The sequence below is a fragment of the Misgurnus anguillicaudatus genome, chromosome 7, assembly GCF_027580225.2.
Source record: "Misgurnus anguillicaudatus chromosome 7, ASM2758022v2, whole genome shotgun sequence".
Taxonomy (NCBI): Eukaryota; Metazoa; Chordata; class Actinopteri; order Cypriniformes; family Cobitidae; genus Misgurnus; species Misgurnus anguillicaudatus.
This window is the reverse complement of record NC_073343.2, coordinates 10411011-10428804: the sequence shown is the minus strand read 5'-3', so window position 1 is coordinate 10428804 and position 17794 is coordinate 10411011. Positions and strand designations below refer to the sequence as shown.

The 17794-nt window shown below is 37.6% G+C and overlaps 2 protein-coding genes across 2 annotated transcripts; one reads left to right on the top strand and one right to left on the bottom strand.

Moving 5' to 3' along the window:
• The first annotated feature begins 4434 nt into the window (after positions 1–4434).
• fas (Fas cell surface death receptor) lies at positions 4435–10591 on the top strand. Its single transcript, XM_073869414.1, has 8 exons — positions 4435–5105; positions 5638–5746; positions 7880–8014; positions 8174–8288; positions 8531–8619; positions 8823–8938; positions 9080–9092; positions 9170–10591. The coding sequence occupies exons 1-8, from the start codon at positions 5067–5069 to the stop codon at positions 9445–9447; spliced, it is 894 nt and encodes a 297-aa protein (XP_073725515.1). The 5' UTR covers positions 4435–5066; the 3' UTR covers positions 9448–10591.
• Positions 10592–11627: 1036 nt separating this feature from the next.
• On the bottom strand, positions 11628–17794 carry slc16a12a (solute carrier family 16 member 12a). The gene is made up of 7 exons (XM_073869413.1): positions 17672–17794; positions 16940–17109; positions 16575–16678; positions 15939–16082; positions 12350–13295; positions 11983–12242; positions 11628–11804 (listed from the first exon to the last, which is right to left on the bottom strand). Exons 2-7 carry the CDS (start codon positions 17101–17103, stop codon positions 11668–11670), a joined length of 1755 nt encoding a protein of 584 aa, XP_073725514.1. The 5' UTR covers positions 17104–17109; positions 17672–17794; the 3' UTR covers positions 11628–11667.

Below are 17794 nucleotides of genomic sequence, written 5' to 3'. Positions count from 1 at the left end.
CAGGACCTTACTGTAGTAGTGACGTGATTACAGAAAGCGAGCGCAGTCGCAGAAGCCCCTCCCATGATGCGAATTTCCACGTGAATGTCTTAAATGACTAGAATTTCACGCGCGAATGAAGCGAGTAAACTGAAATGTTCAAGCGTCCAACTACACGTTTGGGAGAAACACTGAAGTGAAGTTATATCTGCCACGTTTGTTTTGCCTAAATGATAACGCAAGTGTTTCAACAGATGCCGTACCGGTTTTGAGAAAGCTGTCTCTCCTCCAGTATTTAATTTTGAGCTTTCGCTTTTTATACAGATGATTCCCTAGATGTAAGAACGTAATAAACGGACATATTTACATGCCGTTCGCCAGATGATCTTGGTGGTCTTTTAAAACTTTACAGATTAAACGTCGCCATCTAGATGACATGTTCAAACTCTTAAGCATGCGATGAAGCGGCCGGCTCATCTTTCTTTGTTTACGGACGAATAACGCTTTTCAAACTTTTAACTAAGCTTACCATTTTGAATTGGGTCAAGGTACGGAGACGGTTTTAAATACAGATTTTTTTATATTCAGTAACTGATTTTTGTTCATTTTAAACTGAAAAAATTGTACAGATTGCAACTTTAATTTAGCCCAGAAAATGTTTATATGTGACCCAATAATATTTTGGGTTGAAACAACACAGCATACTATATTACAACCCAGCAGCCACAAACCGATGACTACACATGGCTGTTGGTTTAAAATTCAGCTGTTTGGTTAAATTAACTTACAAAATGTATATATTTGACCTAACAATGAGTTAAACAACCCAGCATTTTGAGTTGAATCAACAAATCACAGATTTATTTACAACTCAGCGGGTGCGTTCGTCACTTTTTGACCAAATGCTGCACTCTAAAATAATGTGTGGGTGTGGTTTTTAACCCACCATTGAGTCAAAAAGGGACGAGCCCAGCAGCTATGTTGAAATTAACCCAGAAAAAGTTTATATGTGACCCAATAATAGGTTAAACAACCCAGTATTTTGGGTTTAAAGAACCCAGCATGGGTTAAATTACAACCCAGCAGGCTTGGCTAGTCCCTTTTGAATCAATGCTGGGTTGAAAATAACATTTTTAGTGTGTGGGTTTAAAAAAATAACCCAACACATTTTTAGAATATATAGAGAACTTTATGAAGATTGAATAAGAAATAATGACAGGGACTGAAAGAACTAAGGTCTAAATGACTGCTTAGTAGCTATTTGAGGACTGTCACAAAAAGCCTACCGGTTATAAGTTGTCTTATGGACTTACAAATAGCCCACTCTAACCCAGCGTTGGGTCAGAAATGAACAAACCCAGCCTTAGGGTTATATTAACCCAGAAAATGTTTATTTAAATGAACAGTGGGTTAAAGAGCCCAAGATTTTGGCTTTAAACAACAAATAGTTAAATTACAACCCAACAGGTTAAATTTGTCCCTTTTTGACCCAGCGCTGGGTTAAAAATAACTTAAATATTTTTTTAAAGTGTATTGTAGGACCGATGAAAATTAACTGCATGTACTGCACCCCCCCCCATCTCTTTTATCTCTTTATTTGTCTTTTCTACCCTTTTCTAACTTTAAAGGCTTGTCACATAAGCAAACAGCTTTATCTGACAGTTCTTTAGCAGAGAAGGACAAAAAGAAAACCGAGCGTGACAACTGGCTAAGATGGGAAAGAAGGTAGGTCTGGTGGTTTTTATTACCATATTGCTACATGCAAAGTGGTGATAAATCTCTGAGTGTGATCAGCTTCATACCTTGCATAGAGGTGCACATTTTTCTGTATGAGTGGAATGGGTGTGTTACAGATTACAGTAATTGCTTTCATACTTTTTCCTTCTAGAGAAACACAGAACACGTCATAAATGTATATTATGTGTGGTTTTATGTAAATGTTTGTATGTGCATGTGACCAACGTATTATGACTGTAGGAGTGAAACATGTTGTGCTTTGTGTATGGGTCTGTGTATTGTTCTCTGCTGCCATCTGCCACAACAAAGCAGAAATTAAACTTATAATACACAGCAGGGGTTCAACCAATAAGGAAATGACAGAAACTGGGTCACATAGCTGAAAGTCAATCTGTCATAGAGAATGTGGTGGCAGTGACACAGTTACGTAAGAGTGTTTTACTGTAGCCTAACTGTTTAGACATGAAAGGGTTGATCTGAAATGTCCATCTCGTTCTCCCGCAAGTGTAACCTTCCTGTGTGCGAGTTCCTAAAATAAATGATGCAACGTTATGGCAACACCTAAACAAAGAGAAAGACCTACAGCTTCACACATACAGTTTCTACAGAAAGCAACCACAGATAACCTGTCAAATGACATAAGGTTCATAAGGTTGGGCAGGAACCACATATATCTCATAAAATATGTGGCTTATTGCCTAATTAAAGAAACACGGATTAAAAATGTACTTAATTTTACTTTTGAGATTTTAGCTAGACAAAAGTATGCCAATTAGTAATTGTAAGCAGTGAGGAAACCATGTGATGAGCATCAAAACAATTACTGTAAATCACATGACCATGGCCTTAAAGATACCAGCAGACAGCCATGACTAGTTCAAAACCTTTGGTACTTTTTACAACCACGAACAGAAATAAGAGTGAAAGTATCTCTAAAAAACAATTCTTTCATTTCACTGTGCATTTTATATTATGCTCCATGGCTGTTAATTTTTCTCTATTTTTTTAGTTCTAATATTGTTTAGACCATAGGACAGGCTGATTTTTAAATGCTTTCTGGAATCCTTGATTCTGATTGGTCAGTCAGGAGATGGTGTGTTTAAAGGAATAATGCACAGAAAAATGTAAATACTGTCATCATTTTCTCACTCTTATGTTGTTAAAAATCTGTATAAATGTCTTTGTTCTGATGAACAGGAAGGAATATATTTTGAGAAATGTTTGTAACCAAACCGATCATAAGCCCTATTCACTTCCATCATAGGAAAAAATAATTATATAGAAGTGAATGGGGCTCATGAACGGTTTGTTTACAAACATTCATTAAAACATCTTCTTTCGCGTTTATGAGAATAAATAATTTTTTACAGGTTGTATCAACAGAGCAGGGCCGTGTAGAGACCTTTGGAGGGGCAGGTGCTCAAAGTATTAAAAGGGCACATTCCTTGCTGACACGTAACGCACACAATTGAAACAAGTAATAGCAAAACAGAATAGAAAAGACCATTTTAAGTCCAATATTTTTCTTTATTATCCTTGCAAATAGAATGAGACAAAAAAATCTATATAGACAGAGTTTTATATTTATACATTTATGCATCTGTCAATGCAGTCTTGATATGATATTTATTGCATTGTGACATTAAGATATAAGGTTTACAGGCTTGGTGTTTTTTTTGGTCATATTTAAAATATAATTTTATTCTTATCCTGTTGTGAATGTATTCTTTTTAATGATTTAAATAATAAAAAACAGCATTTATAAGGATATATCCAAGAATTATGAGATACGTATGGGCCTGTGTTTACCAGGGGTGTGAAAAATATATATTTTTTAATGATAGTAATTTAAAGTATGAATAGTTTTTATTTAAAAAAACAAAGATCAGACCTCTCCAAGCCTTTGAACCCCCCCCCCCCCCAAAAAAAAAAACGAAGTAAGTGAACATGTATGCATTATTGTTTATATTGATTGATTGTATGTTGTGTTAAGCTGCTGTGCTAACGTTACTTGCATCTAACGTTCTAGAGAGGTTACACAGCTAGTGATGGTCGTTTTCGAAGCACTGCTTCATGAGGCTTCGGAACATTTACGAATCTTTTGTTTCGAGTCAGTGGTTCGGAGCGTGTTTCAAACTGGCCCAAGTCACGTGATTTTAGCAAACGAGGCTTCATTACGTCATAACTGTTTCGAAACGTTTCTAAAATGCGATGGTTCACCACCAGGGGAAGTTGATCACATGACCAGTGTCTAATATGTTTCGGTGAAATCGGGTCAGTTTTATTATGCAAGTTCATAAAACATTTATCCTTATGACTAATAACACTGCCATTTTGTCTACTTTTTGTTTATAGACAGATTTAATGACCAAAAATGTGCATAATTAAAAGGGTCGTTAGTCTTAATGATTTGCTTGCCCTAAATAAAACTAAAAACACATAATACACTTTTAACTATGTCTTAATTAAGTTAAATATTTTTTTAAACATATTTTAATACAATTCTTGGTATTATTTTGTAAAAAACAGTGTAAAAATGTTTGGACATATCTGCTTTTACACTATTTTGACCAGCAGTGGTCGCCAGCGTGTGTGGTGTTTTGAACTGCTTCGAAAATCTAAATCAATTTTCGAAACAATTGGTTCAATTGATTCGAAGCTTTGAAAGCTTCGTTTCTCCCATCACTAGTCGTAGCAAAGAGCGTGTGACCACGCTCGCGCAGCGCGCGTAAACGAGGGCCCGTCCCGGAAGAGATTGTCCGGTGAAAGGTCATGATGTGACTCGTTTTATTTACGGCAGTATTTTTATTTTACTTATAGTTAGATTAGACAGGCCTTCACAAAAGGGCATTTCATTGCAAAAAAAATGCTTTAATGCTTTCACAATAAGTGTACCTTGTTCATCCAAAGCAGGGTGCTTGAGCAGTGTGCGCGCATTAACTCTACAGAAGGTTGTTTGAATTAACTCTTTAATATCAGGTGCCCCCAGAACCGACATGATCAGGGTAACGTTAAGCAGGTTTTAGGTTTATCAACCGAAAGTTCAGGGTTTCGTTGATGGTAACTCCGCTTTCTCGAATAACGTTACACCCCTGGTCGAGTTCTAAAATGTTTATGTATCACTCTGCTGTCTTTTTTATGTCATATTCGAATTTGTTACAAATTAGCTAATAAAATATTTCAAATCAAATATTCGTTGTGTCTCAGCTGACTAGCGCTCCCTAAAGGAATTTAAATGGTGTCACGGCTTCAAATGTTTTTAGAAGCACATCACTTCCTACTCCTTTCCGTTTTCATTACTGTAACTGTATGTGTCCGGATCATCATCCAGTGGTGCCTACTCCTGAAACATGAATGTTTACAGACTCGCCGTTAGTGTCTGCTGTCTGGTAAGTAAATCCGTAAAACATTACCGACTTGTTTGTAGAAAACTATTAGTTAAGATTAGAAGTCAATTCGACCATGACCATAACATATGACAAAGAAACGAAAATACCGACTGGAAAACTCTTTTATGGATTTGGTCATATGTCTTTGTGTCAAGATGTCATGTTTTATAATGATGAATTCTGAAAAGTTGCAATACATTAAATTAATATTTATTTCGTTAAAAGAATGCATTCGAAAGCGGCTTTTCACTTTCGATTTCACTTTAGTGGTGTTTACCCCAAAAGGTGTTTGTCATCATTTACTCACCCTCGTGTTGTTTTAAACCTGTCAGTGCGTATCGTCAAATGTGTTGTTACTATTTATCAAAATTTTGTGTTCAAAAAGATACAAAAGTCTCATACGTGTTTAAAACAAAAAGAAGGTGAGTAAATGAGTTTCAGTTTTGGATAAAACATCTCTTTAACCAAAATGGTTTGGAAAAATATTCGTTTTCATGTCATATCTGTCTGACACAGCTATTGTTCATTTAAGATGATGGTCGGAGATTTGGCCGAGTGCAGGCTGATTCGCAGGAGACGCGAGGTTTGTAAGGAGGGGACTTACCAATATGAGGGGAAAACCTGCTGCCTCTGCCCCGCCGGTGAGATTTAGTGTGTTTAAACATATGACGATTAAGCTTATACTATAATACGGTAATATATCTATTTTATAATAAGGTATGTCGTGTTACTGTATTTGCGATGTATTCATTAATTTCCAGTATTGACAACATGATTAAAGGGATAGCTCACCAAAAAATGAGAATTCTGTCATTATTCTCTCATCCCCATGGTGTTCTAAACATGTATGAAATCCATAATTTGATTTTCAAAGATTTATTATAAAAACTTTTTTTCCCCGCAAAATGCAATAAATAAATTTTTTCCCCAAAATAATATATCAATATATAAATGTGCATTCATCTTTGCCATGTTATACATTTAGCTGACTATTATACACTGATTTATGGCATTAATCAAAACACTTACTTTGTCATACTAAGAACAATGTTATTGCTGTTATCATCCTTGGGACGTCGTCGCTGAACTTTTTTGACAGCGATCAGCTGTAAAATGTTTTGGTCCTGCTTGATTTTCGTTGACTTCGAGTAAAATAATGGAAATTTTTTCATAAGATCCCCTGGCTGGGGTCAATGTGTTAGCATGACAGAAGCTTAATGCTGTTCTGTGAGAACAAGCAACAGCCGGCATTTTTTCTTTGCCCAAGTGCCTCTCACGTAAATTATTTAATTTTGATGGCTTACGTTTCTTCAATGCCACAGTATTATTTTGTTTTTGTTTGTTTGTTGATCACAAAGTACAAGTAGATGAGGAAAACTAGGTTTCCGTGTGTATTCAAAGCGACGCCCTTATTGCATGAAATGGTGTGCTGTGATTTGTTGAGCAGATTTATTGCATTCTGCAGAGAAGGAAGAGTGGCGTTTGTCACGGTTTGGGAAAAAATGACAGAATAACACAGTGGATATCAGGTTTTGCGTAACATTAAGAATTTACTTTATAATAGATACAATACTGATTTTTGTGGTTAATTTTTTTTTAATGACGTTTGTCGCGTTTTGGAACCAAACTCTTATTATTTTGATGAATGATGTAGGCACACAGCTGATTATAACCATTGACTTTCATAGTAGGAAAACAAATATTATGGAGGTATTGTGATAAATGATGAAGATATTTTAACAAATAATGGTAAGCACACAGTTGACGGTACCCATTGAATTCCATCGTATTTATTTATCCTACTATGGAAGTCAATGGTTACAATCAGCTGTGTGCTTACCATCATTTATCGAAATATCTTCTTTTGTGTTCATCAGAAAAAATAAAATCATACAGGTTTAGAACAACATGAGGATGAGAAAATTATTTTTATGAATTTTCATTTTTGGGTGAACTATCCCTTTAAATAATTGGATCTAAGTGTGTCATGATCATTATTTAAGTAATTAATTGCTATTTAATAAAATGTTAGTGAATTTAAAACAATAAAACGCTACCAGGGTTTCAAAAGATTTGCTAAACAAAATACACCATGGGTTACTACAGCAACAGTTTAGCAGTGATAAGTAAAAACAGAGTAATCAGAATTAATATCTTACTACAGGCACCAGCATGTAGTTTAACCATAGATACTGCAAAAGTATTGGGATGCCTGTGGGTGGTGAGTATTGGGAAGGCTTTCCAAAAGATTTTTGACTGTTTTAGTGAGAATTTGTGCCTATTCATTCTAGTGCATTTATGAGATCAGGTATGGATGTTGGACAGGAAGGCCTGGCACACGGTCTCCATTCCAGTTCATCCTAAAGGGGTTAAGGTCAGGGCTCTGTGCAGGTCAGTCAAGTTCTAAAACACAAAACCCATCGAACCATGTCTAAAATAGAAAAGGGCCTTCCCCAAACTGTTTCCACATTTGAAAGAATAGTGTTGGTCAGATTGGCATGGTATGCTAAAGAACTAAGATCTCCATTGGAAGGGGCCTAGCCAAACCCTAAAAAACAGCCACATACCACCTCATTCACCAAACATCACAGTTGGCAAAGTGCAATCAGGCAGGTAACACTGACCTGGCATCTGCCAGACTTGGCCATCTGCCTGCCAAACAGAGAAGTCTGATTCTTCACTCCACAGAACATGTTGCCACTTATCCACAGTCTAGTGACAGTGTGCTTTACATCGCTCTATCATTTTTTCTAAGGGGTGTGTTTGTGTTTCAGGTTACAGGGTCAAAGACCTCAATACCTGTACAGACAACATTGTAACAAATTGTGAACAATGCCGACCTGACTCCTTTACGGCACAACGAAACAGTGATCCCACTTGTCAGCCATGTAAAAGCTGTGATTCTAATGGTAGGTCCAAGGTGTTTGTATTGTCCCTTTTACCTGCTTATTTACCAGGTATAAAAGAGAGGTTATAATGTAAATGTGAGCTATGATACCTTTTCAAAGTAGGATCGATATGCAGAAATTTACATTTTTGCGTTCTCTCCTTGTGCTTTACTTCTAATGCTGAAATGGAGATAAAAGAGAAATGTTCGCTCTCTTCCAACACTGTCTGTGGGTGTATGGAGGGTTATTACTGTGACAAAGGTGACCAATGCAAGTTGTGTTACGATTGTGACACGTAAGTAGTCAGACAAAACATATTTTTCACTGGACACTCGTCATAATGTAAACTGATCAAATGTATAGCATTGTTAGATTAAGCGCAAATGTAAATATGTGCATCTGTGTCTATGAGTTAAGTTATGACAGAGATAAGTGTTAACTGCATAAGCTTATAGGGTGTGCAATGAGAACCAAATGTTTGCAGACCGGGTTTCGAAGATATCTTAAGTATTTTTTCTGTTTGCCTCTTATTCACAGGTGTGAGGGAAGAGGAGTGAAAATACATTGCACTGCTACCAACAATACCGTGTGCAACGATGCTGTTCATTCTAATGGCAAAATTATTGGTACAATCTACAAGCACAGCCAAGAGCCTGTTTATATTAGATTGCATTAAAATGCACTGTCTTGAGTGCTGTTCTGTGTACATACAGTATTATTAGTGACTAGATGTATAAAATAATAATATATAATATAAATAATACATTAAAATAAATACAGTACAGAGAATGCTGATAGACAAATGGCTATGGTTGCTTATGTGTTTCAGGGGCTGCTGTTATAAGTGTTTTGGTGGCACTTTTTATCGTGGCTTTGATTGTGTTTCTTCTACGGAGAAAAAAGATTTGTTTTAAGGACAGAACAGAGGAAGAGACAGACACACTGGTAATTTATCATGTTCTTATGTTGCACTCTTGTGGCGATACAGAGGAACTGTGTTCAATACACAATATAAAAAAATGTAAGACTTGTAATGATACATTTCTTTCTTTTTTCTTTTTTTGTTACATTTTTTTTCCCATTTAGGACCGACTCATAGGTATGTATATTATAACATCAGGTTAAATACTATCAATATAAGGAGCCTATATTAATGTTCTCATCTTTTACTTACAGATGTTGACCTGAATCCTTACCTCCTAGATATTGCTTCTATTATGAAACCATCATTGATGAGAAATGTTGCCCGGCGCACTGGCATGCCTCGTGTTGACATTGAACAACATCAGGAAAACCACCCAAACGATGTGAAGGAACAGACCTACAGACTTCTGCAGGGCTGGTATGAGTTTCAGGGTTTGAGCAAAGCCTACCCAACCCTTATCAAAACACTTCATGAACAGAGGGCTAAAACAACGGCAGATCTGATAAGGAAAATCGTCGAGGGAGACTAGGCTACAGCTAAGCCAAAGATTGTAAACTAAAACAGTACACTTTAAAATAAGATGAGTCTGTCAGAGCTACAGTATAGCCTTGTGGTCAGCACTTTGACATGTAACACAGCAGTACTTGGATGACCGGGTCTGGTTTAAGTCCTGTTCTCTCCTGTTGTTTCATGTTGATCTTCACTGTATTATCTATTACAGATGAAAAATAAGATAAGGTAACCTAGTGTGCTAAAAGCGTCACTCATATCCTATGTTCCTAGGTAGAGAAGTGTATATAGAGCATATCAATAACACGTTGCATTGGATAATCCATTTGTTGACAAAAATTTGAAATATGTGAACGTCTTCTTAAGCTGTAGAGCAGTGTTGTCTATGCTCATGTGCCAGACATAAAAGAGTTGTTGGCTGTCAGGGACTTTTGAGTCTGACCCAGGTCACGTAGTCTTTCTCTCACCCTCTGCTTTCCTTTCAACACTTTACTGTCCTAGGTAATAAAGGCAAGAAAGCCCCTCTAAAAATACTTTAAAAATATCAAAGAACATTTTGGAATAAATAGTACTGTAAGGATGCTAGACATATACTTATTTTAGCACTGATGTGTGTATAAATGGGGCTGGGGCCCATTCTTATAAGTTTGCTCTGGGACCCATGAATTCTTCTGGGGGACTCACTACCATGAAGTGCCTTTAAAATTTATTAAATAATTTTTTTACACAAAATTAAATTCAACATCTAACTTATTTAATTTTTTTGAGTGATACTTGTTGGGAATAAAGTGTTGGGAATGTATGGAAGTACATTTGTTGCTTCTAAGCTTTGCATTTTAGTAAAATAGGACTTATTCCACCTTCGTATTTATTTATGCATTTATGATTTATGCTAGGAGCGAATTATCTGTCTAGAGTAGATTTACTACTTGCTCAGTTGCTTTTAAACCACTGTTTTTAATGTGTAATAACAGATCTCACAGCTGTTACAAGTATGAGTGCATTGGAAATAATTTTTTGCTCCTACTTTATCAAAGGTAAATGCAAACGGTACAACTACAAGGACACTTTATTGTACTGTTAAAACATTTCCAAACTGAACAACCGTAAGATGTTTTCTAAAGAATAAAAAAATTAAGATTTGTTTCCCTTCTTGTTTAAAATGTCTTTAATTACTTTTCACTGTGATCCATGTTTACAATAAATGGTCCATAAATTAGGCCATAATGAATGTTGATAAAAGCTGGTGTATATATTGTATTTTGGCAATAAAATATGGGGTGCCGTTTGTAAATTAAGGCATATTGTTTTATCCAGCACAGTTTTAGCACATTTTGGGGCAGTTTCCCGGACAGGGATTATCTTAAACCAGGACTAGGCCTTAGTTTAATTAGAAAATATAACTCGTTTTAACAAACGTGCCTTAAGAAAAACATTACTTGTGTGCATTTCGAGACAAAACAAAGGGCCCTGATGTATTTAAAGGTATGTCAGTGCAAGGGTTTTTCAGATTGGACAGCTCTTACATTTACTTTAGTCTAAAACTAGTCTAATCCCTGTCCGGGAAACCGCCCCTTAGCGTCAAAACATGTAAAAAAGGAGCGCCGCAATTTTAAAGTATCTATTTTTCAAAAATGTACAGAAAAATTGGTGTAAAATGACTATATTTTTCTAAGATAAGATTTTGTACAAGGGAAAAATTATGAAGTGTAATGTTAAATATAAATGTTACATTTAAATGTTAAGTATAAATGTTAATGAAAATATAAATGTTAGACTATATATATATATATATATAAGTTATTAATTTGTGTGTGTGTGTGTGTCTGTGTGCTAACATTTGAATTTTTACTTAACATTTAAATTTAGCATTTACATTTAAGTTTAGCATTTATATTTAAATTTAACATTTATATTTAAATTCAACATTTATATTTAACATTTCACTTCATATTTTTCCCTTCTACAAAATCTTATCCTAGAAAATATATTGTCATTTTACACCAATTTGTCTGTAAATTTATGAAAAAGAGATACTTTAAAATCGCTGCGCTCCTTTTTTTTTTACATGTTTTGACGCTAAATGTGCTAAAACTGTGCTGGATAAAACAATATGCCTTAATTTACAAACAGCGCCCCAAAATAAAACAGTTAACTCCAGTGGTGACACTCATTTAAACTTCCATGTCAAAGTGAATGTTTTTGTTTTTTGCAAATCACTTATGTATCCTGTTTAGGATTAGTGTAGGTAAGAGCGCCCTCTACTGCAATGAAGGATCAATCTGACAGCTGCAAGAATCACAGCACTGCAGATCAAAGAGACTCCACTGAGGAAGAATGTAGTAGTGTAGGACCCTGTCTGATCCACTAACCAACCTGAGGAACAGATAGAAAGCTTTTATTGAATATTCAGATTTAGTTCATTATGCTTCGGGCATTAACAATTAATTAAGCAACTTCATATGTGTAATAACAGCAAGTTGGTTTGTGTGTATATTTGTGTGTGTCGGCCACATAAAATATAGTGAGTGAGTAAAATAGGGTAACGGATTACCTCCGATAGGTGGACTGATGAGGTAGGGGATGGCGTGCAGAAAGTAAACAACTCCCAGTGCTGAGGTCAGGTGGGCGGGGCTAACAGTGTCAGAAGTCACCACGGGGATCAGTGCCACATAAGCTCCATCAAAGTAGCCATAGAAGAGAGAAAATGGCACCAGCAGGGCAAAACTTCTCAGCAGAGGCAGAAACAGACAACTGAGCCCTTCTGACCCTACAGCCAACATGTAGCTCACCATCCTATATGACCTCAAACACCTGAACACAGAGACAACAAAAATCTGGGTTATAACTACAACAATTAGTGTGCACACTAAGATGTGGATCAAAAATCCTAATTGATTTTACAACAAACTCGTGCTTACTTCCTGTCCGCAATCCAGCCGAAAGTTATAGTACCCACAATTCCTGAAACTCCAAGTATAGATATAAGCAATGGTGCTTGCTGAGGGCTGACGCCGGCACCCAGGGAATACGGCACTAGATAAACAAATGGCACACTGCAACCGTAAGCGAGGAACAATAAGGATACCAGCAGCAGCAGGAAGTCTGGTATCAACAGGAAAGAAGTTTCCCTAAAAGCTGCATTCCTTATGTCAGCACATAAACTGTCCCTGGACTCATCCAGCGTGTTTGATTGTGCCAGAGCGGTGTGGTTAGTTCTTACTACTGATTGAGACTTTGAATCTGGGATGGTTACGTTCTTCTGGTTGATGGTCAAACCGCCTGAACGCGAGTCACCTGATTGTAGTAAAGCTCGGACTGTGAGGTTTGTGTTTGAGTCTTTGTTCAATTCATTCATGCTTGTGTTTATAGAGCATTCCGAGCGCTCCAGTTCATGTTTCAGCTCTTCACTGGAGTGTGTTTGTTCTGTATCAAAGGACTTGGATTTATCCACCACCATCTGTTTTTCTCCACCTCTCTGCCGACTGATCAATTTTTCCTTCTCTGATTTGTCTACAGAACGCATAATATCCTGTGCACTCAATTCCATTTTGAGTTCTGCTAGTTTTACGTCCAAAAAATCATCATTTTTGCCACCCTCCAAATCCATCTTCTGCCTCCTACTTTGCCTCCCCAGAGGTCTCATGAGGGCTCCACAGACACACAGGTGGGACACCAGACCCCCCAGGATAAGCAGCGCCCCTCTCCAGGTGAAGTGCTCAATGAGGAGTTGCACGGCAGGTGCCAGGATAAAAGTTCCAATGCCGCTTCCTGACATGGAGATTCCGTAGGCCAATGCTTTTCTCTCACTGAAGTAGGAACCCACCATGGCGATAGCAGGTGTGTAACTGAGAGCAAATCCGACACCTATGCAGGGAATCAGGAGAATTAGCATAGTTATGATCAATATAATGTAATGTACGCAGATGTAACTTAAAGGAAAACACCACCGTTTTCCAATATTTTACAATGTTCTTAACTCAACTTAGACAAATAAATGCATACTTATCTTTTTTCAATGCTTGCACTTAATCTTTCTACAGTGCGGAGTGACTGTGTTAGCATTTAGCCTAGCCCCATTCATTCCTTAGGATCCAAGCAGGGATGAATTTGGAGGCCGCCCAACACTTCCGTGTTTTCCCTATTTGGAGACTGTTACATGAGTAGTTACACGAGTAAGTATGGTGGCACAAAATAAAACTTGATTTTTTTAAGCAGATAAAGAGCACTTAGTTTCTAAGCACTTCCACCTCGCGGGGCAGTAACATCATCACTTCTGACTACTCCCATTCTAGCTCAAACTTCTGTCAATATTACTGCACCCCGAGGTCGAAGTGCTGCAAACTAAGTGCCCTTCCGCCATACAATATAGTTCTCATTTTTTATCTGTTTAAAAAACACGTTTATTAGGGCTGTGCAATAATATCGATACAGCTAACTATCATGATACTTTTTTCCACGATAGTGTATCGATATTTCAGTCTCTACTATCGATATTTTAAACTTTTTATAATCCCTCTGTGTGCGTCAAACAACCTCCTCCGCCACTGCTGTAATTGTCGCTGTCCAGTTGTCTGTTATATACGGCCAATGTCTCAAGTTAGCGGGAGTGAAAAAATAGCAGAAAATTTAAAAACAGCTGCAGCTTTCGTGTGGACGAACTTTGGCTTAAAAAAAATCAATTTTTTACATTTTTGATAAAAAAAAGAAAAAGCATTGCAATGTATCACAACATGCAATGTATTGTACCGTATCGTGATACATTGTATCATGAGACATGCATCATGATGCGTATCGTATCGTGAGGCCCTTGCTAATACCCAGCCCTACGTTTTATTTTGTGCCACCATACTTACTCATGTAACTGTCTTTAAATAGGGAAAATATAGAAGTGTTTGGTGGCTTCTAAATTCATTCTGTGTGGATCCTAACTGTGGGTTCACACCAGATGTGAGTACAATGATTTGCGCGAGTAGATTACATACAAAGTCAATGCAAAGACGCGATTAGATGCGTCCTCATGTGGGGCGATGCAAATGACTCTATATAGGTGGCGCGTTTGCCGCAAAAACACGCGCTATTCGCCTCAAACGCGACTTCGCCTAAGTTGAAAATATTCAATTTGAGCTAAAAATTCGCATGATATTAGGTAAAATCCCGCAAGTAATCTAGAGCGAGTAACGCGATGCCCCACGTTTGGTGTGTACATAGCATAACTGTGGGTTCACACCAGATGTGAGTTCAACGATTTGTGTGAGTTGATTACATACAAAGTCAATGTAAAGACACGATCAGACGTGTCCTCGCGCGGGACGATGCGTATGGCGCAAATTGGGTGGCGAAATTGCCGCAAAACACGCGCTATTCGCCTCAAACGCGCCTTCGCGCAAGTTAAAAATATACAACTCTAATGAAAATTTCGCATGACACAAAGTTAAATCCCGCAAGTAATCTAGAGCGAGTAAAGCGATGCCCCACGTTTGGGAGTGTACGTAGAATAACTGTGGGTTCACACCAAATGCGAGTTCAACGATATGCGCGAATAGATTACATACAAAGTCAATGCAAAGACGCGACCAGATGCGTCCTCGCGCGATGCGAATGACGCAAATTGGGCGGCACAATTGCCGCAAAAACACACGCTATTCGCCTCAAACGTGCCTTCGCGCAAGTTAAGAATATACAACTCTAGCGAAAATTTAACATGACACAAAGTTAAATCCCGCAAGTAATCTAGAGCGAGTAACGCGATGCCCCACGTTTGGTGTGTACGTAGCATAACTGTGGGTTCACACCAGATGCGAGTTCAACGATTTGCGTGAGTTGATTACATACAAAGTCAATGCAAAGACACGATCAGACGTGTCCTTGCGCGGGACGATGCGTATGACGCAAATTGGGTGGCGAGATTACCGCAAAAACACACGTTATTCGCCTTAAACGCGCCTTCGCGCAAGTTGAAAATATCCAACTCAAGGGAAAATTTCGCATGACACAAAGTTAAATCCCGCGAGTAATCTAGATCGAGCAACGCGATGCTACGCGTTTGGTGTGTACGTAGCATAACTGTGGGTTCAAATCAGATGCGAGTTCAATGATTTGCGTGAGTAGATTACATACAAAGTCAATGCAAAGATGCGATTAGACGAGTCCTCGCGTGGGGCGATGCGAATGACGCGATATGGGCGAAAAACGCGCTATTCACCTCAAACGCGTCTTCGCCCAAGTTGAAAATATTCAACTCGAGTGAAAATTTGCATGACACGAAGTTAAATCCCATGAGAAATCTAGAGCAAGTAACACAATGCCCCGTGTTTGGTGACACATTCACGATGCGTTGTACAAAGATTAAGTGCAAGCATTGAATAAAGATAGTTATGTATTAATTTGTCTAAGTTGAGGAAAGAACATAGTAAAATATTGAAAAACTGTGTTTTTTCCCTTTAAATACATTTATGCTACAGTGTTAAGAATGCATAGGCTTGTGTGTATGTGTCTACAGTTTCTGACCTGTAAGAACACCAAGTGTGAGGTATAGAAACTCCAGGCTGGTGGCCAGTGAACTGAGCAGCAGGCCAGTAGAGGAAAGTAGCCCACCAATTATGATAGCTATACGAGAGGAGAGGCGGTTCCCTATGTAACTACCCAATGGAGCTAGAGAGAGACAGAGGAAAATGATGAAGTAAATATAACTACAAAAAGCAAAATGATTCAGATATTAATAACAAATTAAATATATGTTACTTTGCTCTTAGAAAAAATATAAAAAAGTTGTCACTGGGGTGATCCCCTTTCAAAAAGTACACATTTGTACCTATTACATATTAGTATCGCAAAGGTATGTACATATCTGTGCCTAAATGGTATGCATATTAGTAACTTTTTAAAAGGTATCTTCCCAGTATGATAACAATTGATAGTTTGTAATTGTTAAAACTTACTGTGACAGTAAAAAGTGTTTGTGTGAACATTTTTTCTCACTGGTTGCACGTAAAATGTGGTACAGGGTGGACTATGTACTATGAACCTGTTAGCACTAACTTTCTGACAACAAAGTTCTTTGCAGATCAATAGAGTGGTTCAGTTCAGACACCAGAGTTCCAGATTCACTATTTAAAGGCATCCCGACACTTTATGATGTCTTACCACACAGCATTGTAGTGCAATCCAACAGTGAGTGAATCCACGCAGTTGCAGAATAATCTTTGGAAAAATATGTCTGGAATTCCACAAAGAAGATGGACACACACCTGCATTCAGCATAAAAATGTGGATTGATTTGTGGGATGAAGTTTCAAGGAGCCCTGATTGATTTTGTATACGCTCTTTGAATATTTTAGCTTTGTGTATTTATAAGCTTTAAAACAAAACAAGACTGTCAAAATTCATTTTTGTTGTGTTTCCCAAATGATCCACTGAACTGAGAATATCTAACAACACATCAAAACTCACACATTAGTATGATACCACAGAAAAACACAGCTTTGTCCTGGAGGAGTCATAAAACTGACCTAGTGACCCCACGTGTACAAACGGTGGTAAGGAAACAACCAGCCACAATCATCCAACCCCATCCACCGTCCGGAGCATCCGATGACCGTTCGATTTGTTCACTCTTCTCTAGACTTTTACAAGACATCCTTTCAGTCTTCTGGTCCTTCTCTCCCTCACACATCACAGCCTTTAGTTTTCAGAAAAAAAAACAGGTACTTTATATATATATATATATATATATTCAAAATGCCATAAAATCAAAGAAAATTTAAAAGCAAGTAGCAGCCTATGACGGAAGAACATATATGTAGGGTAGAAAATGTCATTATGATAACAACATATTGTCTCACAGGATAAACAACCTGTTAACATAAACAGGGGGAAGTGTTTGGATAACATGTAACAGGCATTATTTACCACTCCAGATGGATCTGAAAAGAATACTGTCTCTCTCTCTCTCTCTCTCATACACATACACATAGAGAGAGAGAGAGACCCTTCATTTGTCTCATCACAGGTTTAGAAAAGGCCTGTTGTTTTGTCAGCACAAAGACACGATAGCAGAATTGCACAAGCGGCCCTGCTCCAGTCACACTCTGCAAGTATCTGAGTGTTTGTTTGGGTGTCACATAAAGGGGCCAAAAATTACTTCATTTAGAAAAATCTTTTTTTTTTGGAAAATTATCGTACCATTGGACCTGTTGACCAAACATAGATTCAACTTTATTATGGATTTGTCCTGGGCTCACCTCAAATCTGCGTCCAAGAAGCCCACAGTCAGACCTGAATTTCTTTACTTCATGCGGTGACTTTCAATCTTCAAACTGAAGGCTTAACAGGTTGCTTGGCTGAGGCATCATCTCTTGAATGGG